This window comes from Condylura cristata, unplaced genomic scaffold (genome assembly GCF_000260355.1).
Source record: "Condylura cristata isolate star-nosed mole 26May11 unplaced genomic scaffold, ConCri1.0 scaffold00019, whole genome shotgun sequence".
Classification (NCBI taxonomy): Eukaryota; Metazoa; Chordata; class Mammalia; order Eulipotyphla; family Talpidae; genus Condylura; species Condylura cristata.
Window position 1 is genome coordinate 8,315,857 of NW_004567120.1, and position 20,558 is coordinate 8,336,414.

At 31.8% G+C, this 20,558-nt stretch overlaps 1 protein-coding gene across 1 annotated transcript in view; it reads left to right on the forward strand.

The window, feature by feature from the left end:
- DIAPH2 (diaphanous-related formin 2) overlaps window positions 1-20,558 on the forward strand; it is an 831,186-nt gene that overhangs the window by 73,995 nt on the left and 736,633 nt on the right. Inside the window, exon 4 of the mRNA XM_004685633.2 lies at window positions 2,705-2,809. Coding sequence (XP_004685690.1) covers window positions 2,705-2,809 — 105 coding nt within the window. The remainder of the gene's footprint in view (window positions 1-2,704; window positions 2,810-20,558) is intronic.

Here is a 20,558-nt window from a genome sequence, read left to right on the forward strand (position 1 = left end):
ACCCAGAACTCAAACTAGCAAAGGAATCGAGTGAACCCAAGAAATGTGAAAAAAAAAAAGCAAAGATAAGAGCAAACATTGAAAAAAAATAATAGAGATGAAATGCAAAGTCAAAGGACAGTTATTTGAAAAGGTTAATAAAGTTAAAAAGTACCTTGCAAGTTGAGAAAGAGGGAAGATACACAAAAATTTGAGAATTCAAAAAAGGAGACACGGCTAATTATAGATTAGTGAAAATACTATGTAAGGGATTTTATGAGTAATTTTATGTAAACAAATCTGAAAACTTCTATAAAATTTAAAAAGTTCTAAGACAATATCAATTATCAACATTAATTTGGGTGGTGGAGGTAGAGTAGATATAAAGCTGTTAAAGTACTTGATTTAGGAGTCAAGTATCTGTCCATCCTCACCCAGTCTATTCATGTTCCCAAACCAGCAGCAGAATTGACAACTTCTAGCTTTTATGAATTATTTAAGATTTTATGAAAGGCAAACCTCCCAAAATCTGTTTTAAGGAAAACATGTTTTTGATTACTATGTAGATGCATGCTTCAAGACCAAAATATGATGCTGTTAGTAGTGGCTGCTTATCTCTCACAACTAAGACACTTTGCAGGAATCTTTGGATTTCATGCCAATGAATTAATTTGGGGCAATTTTGAAAAACCATCTTGTTAAGGGCTTTCCAGTCAACTTTCTGCACATAAATCTCTGTCCCAAAGTTTTTGTCTTATGTGATCAAAGGCAATAATAGAATCTGACAAGGAAGACATGAGAAAGGAAACTTACAGTTTTAAACTTACATTATTATGAAGTAGGTTTATATTATGACTATAAAGAATATAGAATTTGAAATACAATAATGTGTTTTTCACTGCTAAAGGAAATGAAACGATGATGAGTGTTTCACTAGTAGACAAAAGAATTTGTAGAATTCAACTCCAGTTAATAATCATTAAAAAATTCTTATCACAGACTTATGTTAAGAAAACAGCCAGAATATTTCAGTCTAGGGTCATTCTGCAATATATCTGACTAGTACTGTTCAAAAAATGCCAACTATGTAAGAAACCAAGAAAATCTGAGAATCTATAAGGTGAGAGGTGTCTGAAGAGGCATGATGGCTACTTAGTATGTGGTTTCACAGATGGAACAGAAAAAGGACATTAGTTGAAAACTAAGTAAATCTAAATAACCTATAGGTTTTAGTTAATAATAGAATAGGATTTTAATAATAGGGGTACCTGGCTTCAGTGTACATGGGAACTTCCTATAGTTTGCTTACAAATTTTGATTAATCTAAAACTGTTCTAAAATGTCTAATTAGGAAAAAAAAAAACTAGAGGAAAGTCCACCAATATTAATAGCTGTTTCGGGTTTTGTGTTGTTTTTAGAATTAAAATTAAAATACAGTAAGATTATGTTTATAAAGTGCTTAACATATTCTGTTATAGTATTCTGTTATAGTAAGTGTTTAATAAACTTTACATATATTAAAAAAAACTTTACATATGTAATGACATATCTATTCATACCCTTTATCCACTTATAATATTTGGGTTATTTGTGTTTTTATTGTTGATTTGCACAAATTCTTCATAATTTTGATTCAAAATCATTATAAGACCTGTGCTTTGTAAATTATTTTTAACTTTCTGTAGGTTTTCTTATAACATGATATTGATTATTGTAAGAATAATTATTAATAACTTGGTTTTGTTAACCCCACTTAAGAGTCTCTTAAGAAGTTACAAGGGTTAACTTGAGTTTCAAAATGAAATAATAATTTGTCTATTAAAAATGTTATGTGTCTCGGCCCTCCCTGGTGGCGCAGCGGGTTAAAGCACAGCACTGAGAAGCTAAAGCCACTTCCGCATGAGTTCGATTCCCGCCTGCCCCGGAGGTGACCACATGGCGTGGCAGACCTCTCCTGACCCGCCCGCTGCTCTCCTCAGCAGTGTACTTCATCGATCTGCCTGTTCTGTTCCCCACTCTGTCTCTGGTGAAGCCTCTCACCGCCCCTGAGCCTCTGGCCTGTACCCCAGTTCTGTATGAATAAATAAATAAATCTAAAAAAAAATGTTATGTGTCTATGTCATAAAACAGGAAAATTCCCAACTAATTTAAAACTTTTTAAACCATAAAACAATGTGTTTTTATAATTAAATATAATGATTTTTGTTACCATAATCCAACTAATTTTACTTCTGATATTTTTCTTTTTGAAATTCATGAACTACTCATGACTTTTTTCTTCAGTGACATATTATAGGTACATATTTCCTGTTAATTTATGAATCATGTTTGTTTTTCTAAGTAATAGTGATCTTAAGGAGGGAAAACATGCCAGATACTACTAAAGTGTGTGTTTATTTTTGTTATCAAGGTAAGTTAGTTTGCTAAGCCTATATAATGAATGTTGATGCTATAAACTGTCAATTTATTCCATGGAATAGTTTTTTAAATATTTTTATTTTTGCTTATTAATTGACTAGGTAGACATGAGGCATGCATATGTGGTAAAAGATTCACAGAATTATAGTATGAAGAGTGAAACGTAATAGTAAAGTATCCATAAAAAATTATTGTTAGTCACAGCATGACTTACTATTTTAAGGCAGAATATGTTAATATATCAGTCACTTTTGAAGCTCTTAAGTAGAAATTTATCAGTGCTCACTGTGAATGTTTTTTCTAACAGGAGGACATGAACCTTAATGAGGATCGGAAAACTCCTTTACGAAACAAAGATTTTGCAACCAAGCGTGAGATGGTTGTTCAGTATATTTCTACTACTGCCAAATCTGTAAGTAGTGAGAATTTCCAACACCAAAATAATGCACTTATCATTATCTACTTAAAAATAAACAACCCTTCAATATTTATTCTGGTCTAAGTGTTCTCATATATACTATTCAGAGAAAAATATTATATATTTTTTTTACATGGTTAGTATACATTTCAAAACTGTTCTTACTTGACTTGTAGTTTTATAAACAAAACAGACTAAGGATAGAAAGCTCTGAGTTAATCCAGTGGGTTTTAGGGTAGAGGTTTTGTATACTTACTGGAAATTGAGAGCAATTTGCAGATATTCCATGTCATATAGTTTGTTATATGAACATTTTTCATTTTGAGGAAAAAGATACAAGTATATTATAAATGCAACCTTTAACTAACTTTACATTAAAATTACATGTCTGGTATCTGCTTCCATAAATTTTTACCATCATTTTTAATATGCGGTTTTGCTTGTTTTGTCATTATTTTATATGATGCTGCCTATATAAACTGCTTTATAATTATTACTCTATAGCTTAATTTTATATAAAGGCGAGTTTTTAATAAGGTCTTTAATGGAAATTGAGATGAGGGGTCATTGAAAAGACTTGTTAACAAGAAAAACTTAGTATTTTAAAATAATGTTGCTTTTTTCCCTCCTAGGATACCAAAAATTGTCTTAGGTTTGCTTTCTTTTTGTTAGAAAAAATGTAATTTTTAGATAGTTAAATGTATCTTACCTTTCTGTAAAGAAAAAGGTTTGCCCATCTAAAATTAATAAAATAACTGTGTGATAATATATATACACATACACATGCTTATACACACATGTACATACATATCCACACAAACAATAATTTATATTCAAAACATGCATATTTTAAATTTACAAAGTTGACCAATGAAGAAAATAGTTTTTTTGCTGGAAAAATACATTGTAAATTTATTTGGCTATCCTATTAATTCTCTTTCAGTACAATAATTGCAATGGCAATTACTGATGCATTTTGCCTGAATTCTACAGTTGTATTGATTCCATATTGTACTTTAAGCAAGTTAAAACTGAATGCTGAACTATTTAAAGATAACGCATTGCAGCTCTGCCAAAGCAGAGCAAATGGCATGTTTTTTAATTTGCTTCTGGTATCCAAGGGCAGAAATATGTTTCAAGTGATAAGTGAATTTGCCATGAGCATCATTTTCAATAGAATTTGGTGATGCATAGGGTTTTACTTTGAAATTCTGATGAATCACTTCTCCATTTTGCACTCCGTATTGTTCACAGTGAAATGCTTTAGGAAATTCATGGTGTACATTCAGTGCTATTTTTGAAATACTGAAAGGCAAATACATTAGTAACCTATATAATTAAATCTGAATGCAAATTACATATACTAGTATATGAATAATCATGTTGTCTTTAACAATAAGATTTTGTTGGTATCCATCATATTTGTTGTTTTTTTTTTTAAGTAGGACTGAATAAAATGAGTACTATACAATGTTCTTATTCTTTAACATTTTGATTTTTACTCTCTGTAGAATTTGTTTTCATTTACTCTCATTTTGTTTCCTCTTCAACTGACCAATGAAATGCACATTTTAATTCATTATTCATATTTCAGATTAATAAAATTGGGTAATGTTGAATCTGTTCTCTTGAATTGTTTATTTAAAAGATGGACATTGAATGTTTTCAAAAGACATGAAAATTTTGTATTTCGTGTTAACCTTGAAGTCAGTATTGTGGCAATTTGGTATATCATCTTTTTTTGTTTATTTCAGTGTACATACAAGCACCTGATGTGTATATAGCACTTTCATTATAGTTTCAAGATTATATATTTTAGTTGCTAATATTTTTCATGGGTCAAATATGATGAAAGTAAACCTGTTCATGTGTGTATTTTAAAGTTTTTATTTTTAATCTTAGGAGACATTAATTAGTATTATGTTTTCAGTTGGCAAAAAAAAAAGTAAGTTGCTTATGTAATTTTGTTTTGGAGGTGAGAGAAATAAATTCAAATGACAATGCTTTCATCTTTGACCTCTTCTGGATTGTGATCATAAAATTTACATAAATTACAAACTAATATATGCTGTTTACATATATGTAACTAAGATTTCTATGCTGCTTTCTTTCATTAGACTTTAAATATGCTTTGCATGTCTAATTTTTTTAGTCTTAATTTTTTATTGTATTGATACACTGAATAAAAATATTTCTTTAGGTAGATAAGGTTGTAACTATGTCTTTGTGAAAGTTCTCTATAAGTAGTCAAATATTTCACCTTGAAGTAAAAACAAATTAAGGAATAGACTACCGGGTGAAATAATATTTTAAACTCACATGTAAATCATGAATATTAAGTCAAATTAAAGAGAAATTGCATATTTCTCTATTGCCTGCATTAGTCATTTTTAATAGGCATGAAAAACAAAATATGAGTTCAATAAAAAATATCTGCCATTATCCTCAGTTCTTGAGAAAACACACTAAAGTGAGATAAACAGTATACAGATATGTACACAAACCTTGAAAGCAAGCTAGAATCTTTTGTTGTTTAATGACTTTGCTATGATTAGCATGGATTACAAAAATGTAAAAGAAATTAAAAGATAAAGATGACATGTATGGTTCATTTATTTTTCCTCTTATGATCCCATAATGAGAATGTTATATTGTATGAATTTGAGAGGAAAAGTAGCTTTAGTAATATTTTCAGTAATGAATGAACTTTTAAGGGATAGAGGGGACCATCTTTGCATGCATTGAGAGGTTTCTTCATTGCAGCAGGCGTGATTATGGAACTCACCTAATGTATTCTGTATATGTACTTGGCATCAAATAGTCTAGAAGTATATTTTAAAACATCAACATATGTTTTCAGAACTAAAACACCATGCTTTGTTAATATTACAAACACTGTTAAAACAATTCATAGTCCTGAAAGACACAATTTGTCATTGACTTAAAGGGTATTGTGCATATTATATCTCAATAGCATATATACATATTTATGAGGAGAGATTAGTCACTAAAATCCTAATTAGTTTGCCACATGCTAATGTCTGTATTAGAATAGTAAGGAACTAGTTTATTTCTAATTTGAATCAATCTTTGAAATTGAGATTTAAAATTTTGTGAAATATATTTTTTAAAATACATGACCCATTTGAAATTATCATTAATTTTAAAAATGTCAATAGGAAAGAATTTAAAGTAGTGTTACCAAATACATCTATAGACTTCTTTAGATTGACCTTTTTAACAGGCAGTCAAAAGTTGTAGTGTGTGTGTGTGTGTGTGTGTGTGGTTTTGTTTTTGCATTATAAATCATTTTCTTTCTAAGAATGTTTACAGACATCATCAGGATATGGTGTAACTTTCTCTTAGCTTTCCTTGACCAATTTAATCTGTTTGTTGTATGTGCTTTAGTAAATGCAATTATTTTACAAATCGAATGAATCATAAAATTAGCCATATTCTAGTTGTTTCACTGAGTATAGATCATTCTTAGTTGTTAAGACAACCTTGCATTCTTTTTCTAGTCTCATATCAGTGCTACATATACAAGGGATAATAAGATCTGTGTCTTTTTGGTGGGAGAAAATAATTTAGGTCAAGAGCATATCTTTCTATTCAGAACACTGTAAGGACTCCAAAGAGGCTTTTATTCAACTAAATAATCACTGCCTGTAAATAGTCTGTTGAATGAATGTTTAAGAAAGCTGCTTCTTTGTAAATTCATGGAGATCTCTAAAATAATGGACTCGGGAGCTGTCATTATCTTTTTGTATCTTGTGGTATTCTGTTTAACAATTTAAGATTCTTGCTAGGGTTTCTATTAAATTTCACTTGTAAACTTAAATCCTACCTTCAAAATAGAGCAAATATTTATAACTGCTCTCAGATTAATGATTTTAGATTTTGTATTCACCCTTTTTTAGATATTGCTTGCTATTCAAGTGTAGCAATTGGATAAAAATGAATTATTTTATATTTGGATTTTGGCATAAAACTATGTTTAGGTTTATGATAGTTACTGTTTGCTTTTCTAAACCCAATTCTACTTCTCAGAAATTTTCTCATTGCTTATTAATTAGGGAATTGCAATCAATGTTTTAAATTTTCTTGTTTCCTCTTATGATATATGTATGTTTAGCTATAAAATACGTCTTTGTCTTCACATGATATAGGAAAATATGATTTTTTAATAGATGCTGGGATGACCTAGAAAGCTAGAATTATAAGCAATCTGTCTTCTTTGTAATTTTCAAGTATAATGCAAAGCAATATTATAAGCCATAAGTTCATAGCAATATAAAATATTCCAGTTCTCAATCTAAAATTCTCTTCTTAGTGCATGAATTTACATGAAGCATTTGTATTCTAAAATAGCTTGTTTCAACATTAATAATATGCCTATTATAGTAAGGAAATTAAAAAACAAGATTTGGGAAAACTTAATTTTCCCAAATTGAGGGCTTGTAAGCTAAAAATAATAAAATAGCTGATCCCTGATTACCCCAATAATTGTAATTACTTGATATTTAAATTTCAGTATACAAGACCTTTTTATAATAAATTTTTAAAAGTCCTCAAATACAACATAATCTTTATTTGGGAATCTAGTCTGTAGACTTTATAAATTTTTGAAGTTTGGTAGATATTAATACGGATATACTCATTTTAGCCTCTAGATCTGAAGTATGAGATATGTACATAGGTTAGCTATTTACTAATTTTACTAAACACTTAACTTATGTGGAAAGCTCAGGTTACTAATACTGTTGCTGTTTGTTTTTTTTTACACCATAACCCCTCTCCGTTGACCACTGTATGCAGATAGTTGGAAGTAAACCTATGGTGAGTACAAAGATGTGTTTTAACCATAGATATTGAATTTGTGCTTTTGGGAACTGAGTGATTTTTTTGCTTATAGTATTTTATATGGCTGATTTTTCTTTTAGTATATATTTTGCCAAAATAGTGAAAATAACATTACGATCTTATGATTAGCATGTAGCTATGGTAAGTATTTCTTTGGGAAATGCTTAAGATTAGAATATGCCTATATATTTTATCTTAGAAGAGTGTACTTTTAAAAAGTAAATGCCTGTTTCAGTCTTTATGATTCTGATGAAATTGTGTTTCACTTCTATTTTTCAGAGTGGTAGGAAGAGTCTTCTGAAATACTGATTTATGCTAACAGAGATTCTATCAAAATATCTCAGTTTGATTTTGGTATCACTGAGCACATAGTATAATGAAAATAATCTTTGATATACTGTCAGGAGGCCTTTGTGCTCATTTTGGTTGGGTGATGCCAGTCAGTTTTGTGACTCTGGGCAAGTCATGTAATTTCTCTAATGATCAGTTTTTAAATTAATTAACTGAAGTGACTGGCTTACATTATTTCTTACTGTTCTTTTGTTGATGTCATTTACATGTTTTTGAATCAAGATACTGTATTTCAGTTCTACAATTGCATGAAACTGTACTTAACACACCAAAAACAGCCAGTAATGCAGTTGTCAGCTATTTGTAAATACCTTGTCTTCATAGTATTTAGGGAACAGGGTCAGAAATATTATTTTAACATCACTAACTGCTGCAGTATTTAGCATACTGAATGTGTTCAATACTTGTTTTACTTTAAAAAAATTATTTCTTTCTTTTGTTTCCTTATTTAATTATGTGATAGCTGGGGGGAAAATCATCAAATAATTCTTCAGTGCTTAATATGTGCCCAAAAATGTGCCAGGTGTACTGATAATTGGAAATTAAGAATGAAAGAAGACTTTGTATTTTAAATAATTCGTGTTGAAATAATCAGATCTAAAAGTATGCATGCCAACTATAAGTATAAAAGGAGTTCATAAGTAGAGGATGGTAAGGTTAGAGTAATAACAGGAAACTCCATGCACATTTCTGAACTTAAATTGGGTTTTCAGGAACAGTTATGAGGATTTGAATTTGACTGAGAAGTGACAATGGAGAAGCTGTCAGGTTTTGGAAGTAATTGTCAATAAAAAAGATTGGATAAAAAACCAGAAAGTGTGCCTCTGTGTGTGTGTGTGTGTGTGTGTGTGTGTGTGTGTGTGTGTGTAGGGAGGATGGAAAATATGGACGTGAGAAAAGAGTTCGACTTTTTGAAGCAAAGTATTTTATATTAGATTAAACAATAAAGTTGAAAGAGGGTTTTTGAAGTTCAAACAGAATATTAGAAATTAGTTTGAATAGGATGTAACATAAGGAAAGCAGGATTTAAGAAAAGCAAAATTGATAGTAGTATACAGACTAGATTAGTCTATGGTTCTCAAACTTAAAAGGGCTTCAAAATGCAAATTTTGTTCCCCTCACTCAGGACTTATTCATAGGTTTGGAATTGGGCCAATAATTTTGCATTTTATCAAGAACTTAACTTTATAGATTATTGTTTAAAAAAAAAGATTACACTGAGGAGCATACTTTGAGAAATTTGAGATGAGTGAAAAGACTTTATTGGGGGACTACCTAGAAGACTGTGTGTGAGCCTGTAAGCAAGGGATAAAGGGTAAGGCTAAATAATGGAGTTTTGGGTGATAAAGGAATCCTGAGCTTATTTCAATGAGGATGGAGTCAGTGTACATTTCTGGTTAGCACTATAAGCAACCCAATGCCCCTTGCGAGAAACCAGTGCATTAATATCCAGTGATCCACATCTAGTCAGTTATCAATAATTTTGATGATTATTTCTCCTAAATAACATTCATTTGTCTTCCCTAATTGTCTTTACTGTTGCTTTGTTAGTTCAAACTCATTTAACATACCTATGACTGCTGGAGCCTTGTAAGCAATTGCCTTGTCTTCCTTCACTCTCTCATCCTGCCCATGCAAGCTCTACACTGTATATGGGTCATGGAAATATTTTGTCTTGTCCAAGTGTGTTTTGAAAGTATAAGAGATATGTATTATGACTGATCCATATTATAAACCTTTTCATACCCATTGTCTTATCTATGGCCTGCTCCTCACATTTGAATTAAAAACTCCTACTATAAACTTCAGGAATTGACTTCTGGAGGGTATGATGAGGATTTACTTGTAGAATTTAGGTGGGTACACTGCCCTTACAGAGGAAGATTTTTTGTTTTCCTGAGACTAGAGAGGGAATGAAAAGAAACAGTAATTAAAATCACTCTGCTGAAAGTCAGGTACAAAGGGTTTATTTTTGATGGTCCCATTAATCTTCAAGAAAATGGAAGGTGTTTCACTGATAAATTGACAGGTAAGAATTTTGTAGAAATATTCGATTAGAAGAAATTCTAGAACAACCACTTTAAATATCGTGGTTGCCTAGCGATTACATACGTGGTTCAAAAGACATTCATATGACCGACACATGTAATAAAAATAAATGTGATGCCAGATTGAAAGTAGAAAGATGGAATAGTAGTGAACTAGGTCTATGTGGTCCCATCTCTCCACTGACCAGTGTTGATTAAGAAGCAGATACGGAAGGAATTGACAACCTCTTTCTTGTTTTTCACTATTCCCTTATAAAATTTGCTTTAAAAGTCAGGCTAGAAAAGGCCCTATTACTTGGAAATAAATCACTCCCTGGGCCTCATTAAGTCCTGCTTCTGACTTTGCTCCTCAGATCCTTTTTTGGTAAAGTATGTTTTACTTCCTTTGTCAACTTTCTGCCCATTTTCCATTGCTCTTCCATGAAGTCTATCCTGACTCCTTCCTCTCCCCCCCCTCCAACTTCCACCTATTTATCTTTTAGAATATTTTTTTAACTCTCATGAGGAATTGTTTTTCTGCTTTTTAAAAAATACTTTTTACAGTATAGATCCTATGAAGGAACACAAATTTCAGTAGAAATCATAGATTTAAAGGCAATAAACGAGTTATATACAGATTTCAACTCTGCAAAATACTAGCTCTGTGACTTTAGACAATAACTTCTCAGAAACTCATTCTCCCCACCATTAAAAATGAGGATTACAATGTTAAATTCAGGATGAAGTTCCTTGTTTATATTTTAATATATTTAACAAATAAAAGCTATTTCAAATAGGCTAAATCATATTTTTTGTCCAATGTATTGAATTCTGTACAATACTTGATATGAAAACATGAAACATGAATATCAGACAGTAAAGTGAGATAAAACTATGAGTTGCCTATATATATATATTTTTTAAAGATTTATTTATTTGTTCATACAGAACTGTGGTACAGGCCAGAGGTGCAGGGGCGATGAGAGGCTTCACCAGAGACAGAGTGGGGAGCAGAGCAGGCAGATCAATGAAATACACTGCTGAGGGGAGCAGCGGGCGGGTCAGGAGAAGTCTGCCTCGCCATATGGATCACCTCCAGGGCAGGCGGGGATCGAACTCATGCTGAAGTGGCTTAAGCTTCTTAGTGCAGTGCTTTAACCCGCTGTGCCAGCAGGGAGGGCCATGTTGCCTATATTTTTTTAGTGAGTATTTAAAATGTGTGCTTTTTGGTAGGATTTATTTTGAGTTAAGTATACTGAAAAGTATTGTGGTAGATGAAAAAGTGATAATGTTTTAAAAGGTAGTATAAGAGATATGTATTTATTAGACATCATTTATCATGTAGTGTGTGTTGTTGCCAAGCTTTGAGAAAAAATTTTCAAAATTCATCTGTGGCTTTGAGATACTATTGATGAGGTTATTTTAAAAATTTAATAAAATAATTGAGATATATAATATACACCACTTATGAAGGGGCATTTAAAATGATATCTTCCTGTAGTATCTTCAAATAGAAAAAGAGAATTTGGAATAAAGTAGAACAGAAAACTTGAATGACTTCTTCAGTGGCTTCTAGTTCTAAATAAGTACTGTACAACTTTTTGAAGCAAAATAAATTTTTATTATTTACTAACAGTGAATAAAATAGACCTAGAAAATAGTAAAATAATTTGATTATGCTTCAAGGCAAGGGTAATTTATTTACAGGGGGAAATAGAACCATTCTTCCATGTGTGAGGTGGGGGAGGGGAAGTAGGAATTTATATGCTCATATATAATAATTAAAAAATAGAATTATAATGACCAGAACTTTCAATGTTAAATATAATTTAATGACATAAACAGGTGAGCACTTAGGATAACAGTAGGATATTTTTGGGGAATGTGTTTGTTTTGGTAACAGATATACCTGAATTTGAATAACTGATTAGCTACTCATTCATTTCCTATGACCATGCTAACTTCCATAATTACATTCTCATCTGTCTTTAAAAAAAAAAAATTTGCTGGCAGTTATTACGCCCCAGCCACTGTTCTAGATTCTCCAATGATGAATCTTAGAGATAAATTCCTGATGAAACTTATATTCTAGTTCTGTACACACAGAGTATGATGTATATCAAATATAATGATAGCTAGTAATAAGCACTATAAAAGAAAAAAAGTCAAGACAAGAAAACTGAAAGTAATCAGGGATGTGCTGTTTTAGATAGGGAGCTTTCTGAACAAATGACATTTGAACAGGGACAAGAATAACATTGGGGAGAGCAATACAAATATCTAAGGAAGACCTTTAGTCAGAGAAAACATCAAATGCCCAGATCTTTGCGACAGAACTTTGTTTTGTGGTATTTAAGAAAGGCAAAGAGACCTTTGTGGCTAGAGTTAGGTGAACAAGAGAAAGTATGGGGATATTTAATAACCAATACCAAGATCGATGTAAAGTGACTAAAAGCAGGGGGCCTCCCTGGTAGCACAAGAGGTTAAAGTGCGGCACTATGAAGCTAGCCACAGCCACTGCAGCATGAGTTCCATCCCCAGCCACGGAGGTGACCCAAAAATTGCAGCAAGCCTCTCCTGTCTTGCTCACTGCTTCCCCTCAGGAGTGCATTTCAGTAGATGGACCTGTTCTGCTCCCCGCTCTGTCTCTTATGAATCCTGTCACACACACACACCCCAGCCTCCATCCTCTGACCTCTACTCCAGTTCTTGTATACATAAAAATATAAATCTTGGCCTTCCCTGGTGGCACAACAGGTTAAAATGCAACCCTGTGAAGCTATTCATAGCCACTGCAGCATTAGTTGGATTCCCAGCCTGGGACCTCGCCCACATGACATGGCAGACCTCTCCTTTCTTGTCCACTGCTCCCCTCAGCAGTATGTTTCAGTCGGTTTGCGTGTTCTGTTCACAAATCTGTGTCTGGTGAATCCTCTCATGCTCCACACCTCTGGCCTGTACCCCAGTTCTTGTATATATAAATATATAAGTAAATAAATATTTTTAAATATCTTTTAAAAATTAGTAAAGGCATAGGTTTGGCATAGTAGTGAGTTATAAATTTGAAAATGTAGGTTGAGCTAATTTTTGGAGTTACAAGACAAGGAGTTGCTACAATAATAGTCTATGAGGAATCCTGGAAAATCTGAGCAATGGAGTGACAAAATCTGAGCTGTATCTGAAGATTTGTGCAACAGTGGAAATTGGAATGGTTACAAACTAGGTCTGGGAGATTAAACTGAGGGTTGTTGCAGTAGTTTAAGTAAAAAGGCCCTGAACTGGAGAGTGGTTAGTTGAGGTTATAGTTATAATATATGGTATAGCTAAAAGAAGATAGATTGTGGAAGTAGAATATATCACCCTTAGCAAATGACTAAAATGGACAGAGAAGAGGTGTGAAACATTAATGAAAGGAATTTCAAGCATGGTTGATTGAAATGATGGTGTTGACTTGAGCAATCAGAGAAGTCAGAAGCAAGACCATTTAGAGTAAAAGATGATTTCAGTTAGACATTTAAATAAAGAAGGAATTATTAAAATCTTAAAACAGGAAAATATTTATCACCATGCAAGGACCATTTTGAGTAGCATTTTATAATTAGGTTTTTTTTCAAACTACTACTTTTATGATTTTAAACATATTTGCTGCACAGTGCTGCTGAGTATATCATCCTAAAAATATTTACCTCTTTGTAAACTGAAACTGAAACCTCAATTATCTTACTAGGCAATGAAAGCCAATCACATTCTAGGTTGTTTAATAGATCCAAACAACTAAGAGCTAATAACTTTGGTGACCTCTGGTATTACTTACTAGATGAGCCATTTTAAATATACAGATGCCACACGTATCTATTGCAATATTTCTAAGTGATAATCTGAGTCAGAAGGACAGCCCATCATAGGTGAAGATAGGTAAAAATGTATGTTTTTCACCCTAATCAGAGCATGGGAATCATGAGCATTGATTTAGTGGTACTTTTTTCTCAGCATCTATAGAGCCAAATGAATTTGTTCTCCCAGGCTTGTGAAGAAGGTCATACTGAACGAAAGTTGTTGGTAAAATTATAAACATATGGCTAGGTTCAAGGTAATAAATTAATAACACCATTGATGTATTTCTTACAATAAACTACCTAGTAATCATAATATCCATAAAACAGCACTAAGTGTGGCACTGTGTCTTTGTGGGCTGTTAAGTGGCAATTGCGTGACTAAATTGCAGTTTTATTAGTGTACTGATAGAATAGTACCTTGATGATTATTTCATATAATGTTACACTTGTGTCAGGCCAATTTTTTTTTTTTTTAATATAGCTGTGAAAAGAGATCAAATCTTGCTTTGCCTTTAAAAAAATAATTGAATAGTCCAGAAGGGGGAGACAAAACACTGATTATTGGAGCTTGAAGTAGCTGCTTCATGATAAAACTTACCTTTCTTGCACTCAAATTTGATTTTTTTTTTCTTATTGCTTTAGAAATTGGAGAAGGGTTGGCTATTGTAAAATGTTTAATTTTATGGTGGTGACAGTTCCGTTAAAAATCTAGATTCAATCAGAATAAAAATAATACAATTATTTTTACCAGTATATATTAAGTAGAAAAACTCGTTTGATAATAAGATGGAAATAAGACCTGAGACTATTTAATGATGGTATATTATAAGTGATCTATTAAAAATAGCACAAGTACTATAAACTTCCAACTTTTGTCTTTCTAATTTCATACTCAATATGTGCAAACTTCCCATTTACTTTTAATACTGCAAATTTGCTTGTGTACTATATTCATTTTGGGTAGAAACATCTGCATAAATTTTGAAATATTTAATATTTAAATCTCCGTCCATTTTAGAGCAATTTCTTATTGGTACGTTCTCTTCTGGTACATTGTCATAAAATCATATTATTTCATCATGGCAGATTAAATTCATTGTTTAAGGAATGCTAAAATATTTTAAATTATAAAATATTAGCAAGTCATTTTACTTAGGACATTTGGAAACATCTATAAGATAGTACAGATATTGACCTTTGTTTACACATATAGTCTAAGTTGATTGCATTAATATTTATGGACAGGGGGTAGTTATGTTTTATAGTATATCCTGATAGTAGAAACAAAAAAGATGTACTTTTCATGCAATATCCTTCATTGCAAGTATACTTTCTGTGATTATGTTAGAAATAACTATTGAAGATATTTCTCTGCATATAATTTGGTAAAAGAATACATTCACAATATGATACAAGATATAAAACACTTAAAGTTAGTATAGTCTATGGACATTTGGTGGTAGATATGGTATGAGATATATATACAGTTGTAAAAGTAAGAAATTTTATATAGGAATGTATACAATGTTGTAAACTAATGTTATATTAAAAAGAAAAACTTATAAAGTTATTCATATATTTTATTTTTATTTTTCAATTGTGAAAAAATTTGAATTGCTATCTGACTTGGGATGATTACATAATGACTGCTTTCTTGTGTTTTTTTTTTATATGAACATAGTCTTTATACTATTTATCCCTTAAAAGCTCTGTGTTTAATTTGCTATTTAAAGCAAATGTGGCATGACATGGTATACTCTTCATGAGATACACTTTCTTAATAGATGCCTGTGAACAGGAGAAAAACTGGAAACAGTAAGATTATGATCAATATTAAAGAGTTACCTTAACATACTAAATATAAAATTTAGCCTTTCTTTGCATTTTTTGCTCCATTTCCCATTTTAGTTGTTTACTTTTATAAAATCTGCTTATCTATTGAGTAAGGATTATGTGTTTGAGCCAAAATTTGTTCATTTGAATAGGATAAGGGCAGAATAGGAACATCTTAATAACACCTTAGGTTTATAAAGTTTTTAAAGACCCTTTACAAATTTTCTCACTTAAAATATTTAAGCTACATCTTATACATATTTCTGTAGGTCTGCACATCAGTTTTTCAGAAACACATTGATTCTGTCCTCAAATTCCTGGATACTTTTGTCTCATAGAGTTTTGAGTACTATATACGAATCAGGTATTTCCAGTCAGTGAACATATACTTACACCTTGAATTAGTATCTGGTTTATATGGTTATATGGGCTGCTTTGTGAGCCTTTGTGAGTTCCAAATAGAGGTGATGTGACTAGTAACATTTAAGATAATTTTTTTACTGTGGCCACCATAACGCAATCACCATGATTACTATGTTAATTACATATGGTGTTATACTTACAACTACAATTACCTATCCAAGCAATGTAGAAAACAAATGAATTTCAACAGCACCAATCAAAGACACAGAAAGCTTTCTGGGTTCAGTTTTTGTGCTCACCTATTTGTCCATTTTTGCTTACCTGTCATTTTTCTTTTCTTCAACTAATCTGTGATATATTGAGAAAATAATAACTTTATTAATGCAATTCTTTTTTTTCAAGATTTATTTTATTTATGTATACAAGACCTGGGGCTGAGGTCAGTGGTACAGTGGGTGAGGATTCACCAGAGACAGAGTGGTGAGTAGAGCAGGCCAGAACAGGCAGATCTACTGAGATACATTGCTGAGGGGAGCAGCTAGCAAGACAGGAGAGGTCTGCTGCACCATGTGTGTCAGCTCCCTGGCCTTCGATAGAATTAATACTGCAGGGCTGGTGATAGCTTGACAGAATGAGACTTTAACCCCTATGCCACCAGGGAGGCTCTGTCAATGTGGTTCATGTGCCTTGCGCATAGCAACTACTTTGTAACCTGTAGGTTAGTCATTTCATTTTATTAATGATGCTTTTGTGGTAGAGTGGTTTTGCATTGGGAGAGCTGATTTACTGTCATTAGCAAGGTGTATGTGTAGATGTGTCTATCTGCATTTATCTGTCCTAAAAGTTAAATAGGTTACCTATGTTCTCTCTATGTATGAAAGCTGTAAAGTTATAAGAGAACTGAGATTTAAAAAAAAAAAAAAGAAAGAAAAAGAAAAGAAAAAGAAAAATTCAGATTTTCTTGTTTGGAATGTATTTGCTTTAATGAGAGAAGGTATTTATCATAGGTTGAATTGTTTACCCCAAAATAAGGGTCTTTAACGAGTTTATCAGGTTAAAATGAGGCCATTATGGTGTATTCTAGTTCAGTTTAACTGGTGTCCTTTTAAGATGAGGAAATTTGAACAAAGAAGTCTAAAGGTTCAAACAGAAGAAAGGCCATTTGCAAGACAAGGACAGAGGACTCTTGGAAACCGTCCTTGCTGGTACCTTGACACTGGACTTCTAATCTCCAGAACACTGAGGAAATAAATTTTAGTTATGTAAGTTATCCGCTCTATAGTACATTTTTTTAAAGCATCACTAGTAGATTAGTGCAGTATATAATATTCATCCTGTGTATTGAACACTTAATAATAGCTAATCTTTAGTGGATACTAAGTGTAGGGAACTGTGCTAAGCGAATCTCAATTGTCGTAACAAATATCAGTCACTTTAAAAAAGTGGGGCATAGAAAAGCAAATACAGTATCTAAGATTGCAATGTAATTGGGAGAGTCAGGACTTGACCCCAGTCAGACTGACTTAAAAGATCATTTTTTCCCCCTGTATTTTTCTTTTTATGCCCACCCCGACCCCTGCCCTCAAAGCTCAGCCTTTTAACCCAGACCTCAGTGAGAATTTGGTGGATTCCAGGCAGATGTAGATAATGATCATCACTAGAGATGTTAAACTTCTCTAGCATTATTGTCTAGTCCTGCACCTATGCAAGTAGGTGATTCTTATCTTGTGACAACTGGAGATTACTTGCATGCAAATTCACAAAATAGAATCCTGGCTATGGTAAAGCTACTCGGACAGAGAATTAAATACCTTTATGTACATGTTGCTCTGTAGACCAAAATGATGAACAGACCCATTCTTTGTGCTTTCATAACAAATATGCACTAGCAGTTAATGTTAACTAGTATCAACAGAACATACTGAGTAACTTAAATGTAAGGAAAGAAATATGGCTGTTTTATAGAACAAACAAATATTAGGAATAATCCCAATTTTACAATGACTTAATCTTTTTGTCATTTTATTTTAATAAAGATTTATTTATTTATGCATACAGAACTGGGGTACAGGCCAGGTGCAGGGGAAGTGAGAGGTCTCATCAGTGACAGAGTTTGGGACCTCAGAACTATAAGTGCTACTTGGTAATTCAGCAACTACATGCTTACTTTCTCATTTTACTCAAACTGTGTGTGTGTATGTGTATAGCTCCTTAGTTTTAGTCATGACACTTCTATTGGTTGTGATTGTGAATTTAGTATACAGATATGATTAAAAGTTATGTAAACCAATTTCTGATTATTTTGCCATTACCTAGGAGATTCCCACAAATTTACAGCTTCTGATAACAAAATTGTATTCTAATAAATCCTGGCACCGTACTTTATCTAGAAGTATTTAATGTCTTGTAACTTATGGCATGCTTTTTTCCTTTAAAAGATTTTTGGTATGAGAATATAGACCATTTTTGTGTTTTTCTTGGTAGTTTAAAATACCTAATGAAAAATGTGATCTATTCCATTATTGGATTAAAATAGTACAAAAATTGCTATCAAGATGAAAGAATTATTCAATCTCAGTTGGCTGTGATGATACATTTTTCTTATTTATGAGCTATGAATAAATTGCAGAAAATTTTTGAGGTGTTGAATGTATACAAAGTAACAGGAAATTATCAGTAAGTCTCAGGAAATTTTGTAAACCTTTTTTTTCCATTAATTTTGAGGGGCACTGTTGAATCACTCTTGTAAATGAAGCAAGATCAACATTTGGAAAAATTATATTAAACAGATGACTAGGCTAAAATAACTGCTAAAACAATTTTATGCTTTTGTTTTTAATGCATTCCAATTATAAAATGTCACATCAGATTGTGTGTGAGTATGCATGTTTATAATTTTAATTTCATTTCTGAATTATTACATTTTAAGAAGTTGATTAAAATCATCCAAAATATTTTATAATTTTGTATGTAACAAATTAAGCATCTAAACTGAGTTAAAAGCACAATTGGAATTTTGAGAGTTATAACCTTCATTAAAGAAATTGGTTAATTATTTTATAGTTATCCATTTTGTCCCTTTTATTTGTTCAATGTATAAGGAATTCAATACCATATTTATTATTTACTCTGATTTCTTATTTTTAGAAATTTAAGTTCTATGGGATAGTTATAAGGATATTACTATGAAGCCATACTCTCACCCAGATTTTCTATTTGTCAACATTATACCATATTTGTTAAAACCTCCCTTTTTTCATTTTTATTTCTCATATATGTATGTATCTATACACACACATATATACACACATACATATCTATATATACACATTTTCTTTTTTTTTTTGTCTAGGACCCCAACCAAAGGTCACACATTACTTTTTTGTTGTTGTTATATCCTGCTAGTCTTTTTAAATCTAGAACAGTTCCTAGACTTTAAAAATTTTCATTAACATTTTGATGAGACCAAGGAAGTTGATTTTCAGAAAGTATATCAATTTGCATTTGACCAGTTCTACTCCCCAAACCCCATGTTTAGAGACAGGGTAAACATTTTTTGTGAAGAATATTACATAGGTGATATTTGTCTTCAATGCATCAACCTGAGGCACACGTATTTCAGTTTACCCCATTGCAAGCCCTTATTTTATCGTTCTCTCTACATTTATCATATGAAATTCTGCTAGAAAGTTGAACTTTCATTTATCTCCTTTCCCTCTTTTATTTTTTTACAATACTTGTATCTGTTCATGGATTATTTAAAGTTCAGTTCACTGCCATAACATTGACAGAAAGTCTGTTCAAGCCTTTCAGATACAGACTATAAAGAAATTAAGCAATCAACATCTATTTGGGTTGTACTTTATGAGGTAATTATACCCATAACAATCCATTAGCTGTCATCCAAGAATTATATTTTCTCTTCTCAACCCCATCTCAGAAGAAGGCATTAGACAGGTGTAGTGGATTTTGAAGTAATGAAACGTTTAATGTGATATATTTATGAACTGCAGTTGTTATATTTGGGCCTGTAAGTTAGAGTCATTGCTGAATAGTCTTTCTGAATACTTTAGAATTAAAATCCACTTTTATCTTATTAGAAAATAAATCTTATATCAGGTTGCTATTTTAATTAGCATGACTTTAGACATTTATTTTTAAAGTTCCATTATTCTTTTCCAAAGTCATGAAAGTTTAAGTGTTATCCAGTATGAATCTATGTATACTCACAAATACATTTTCTGGGAAAATATGGCATTCACATATAGGAATATAGGTTGCCAAAATGTTTGTTCAGATCAATGCTATTCAAATTATCGCCCTTGTATAATTTTTTTTAAAGATTTATTTATTCACTCATACAGAACTGGGGTGCAGGCCAGAGATGCGGTGGGTGAGAGGATTCACCAGAGACAGAGTGGGGAGCAGAACAGGCAGATCAATGAAGTACACTGCTGAGGGGAGCAGCGG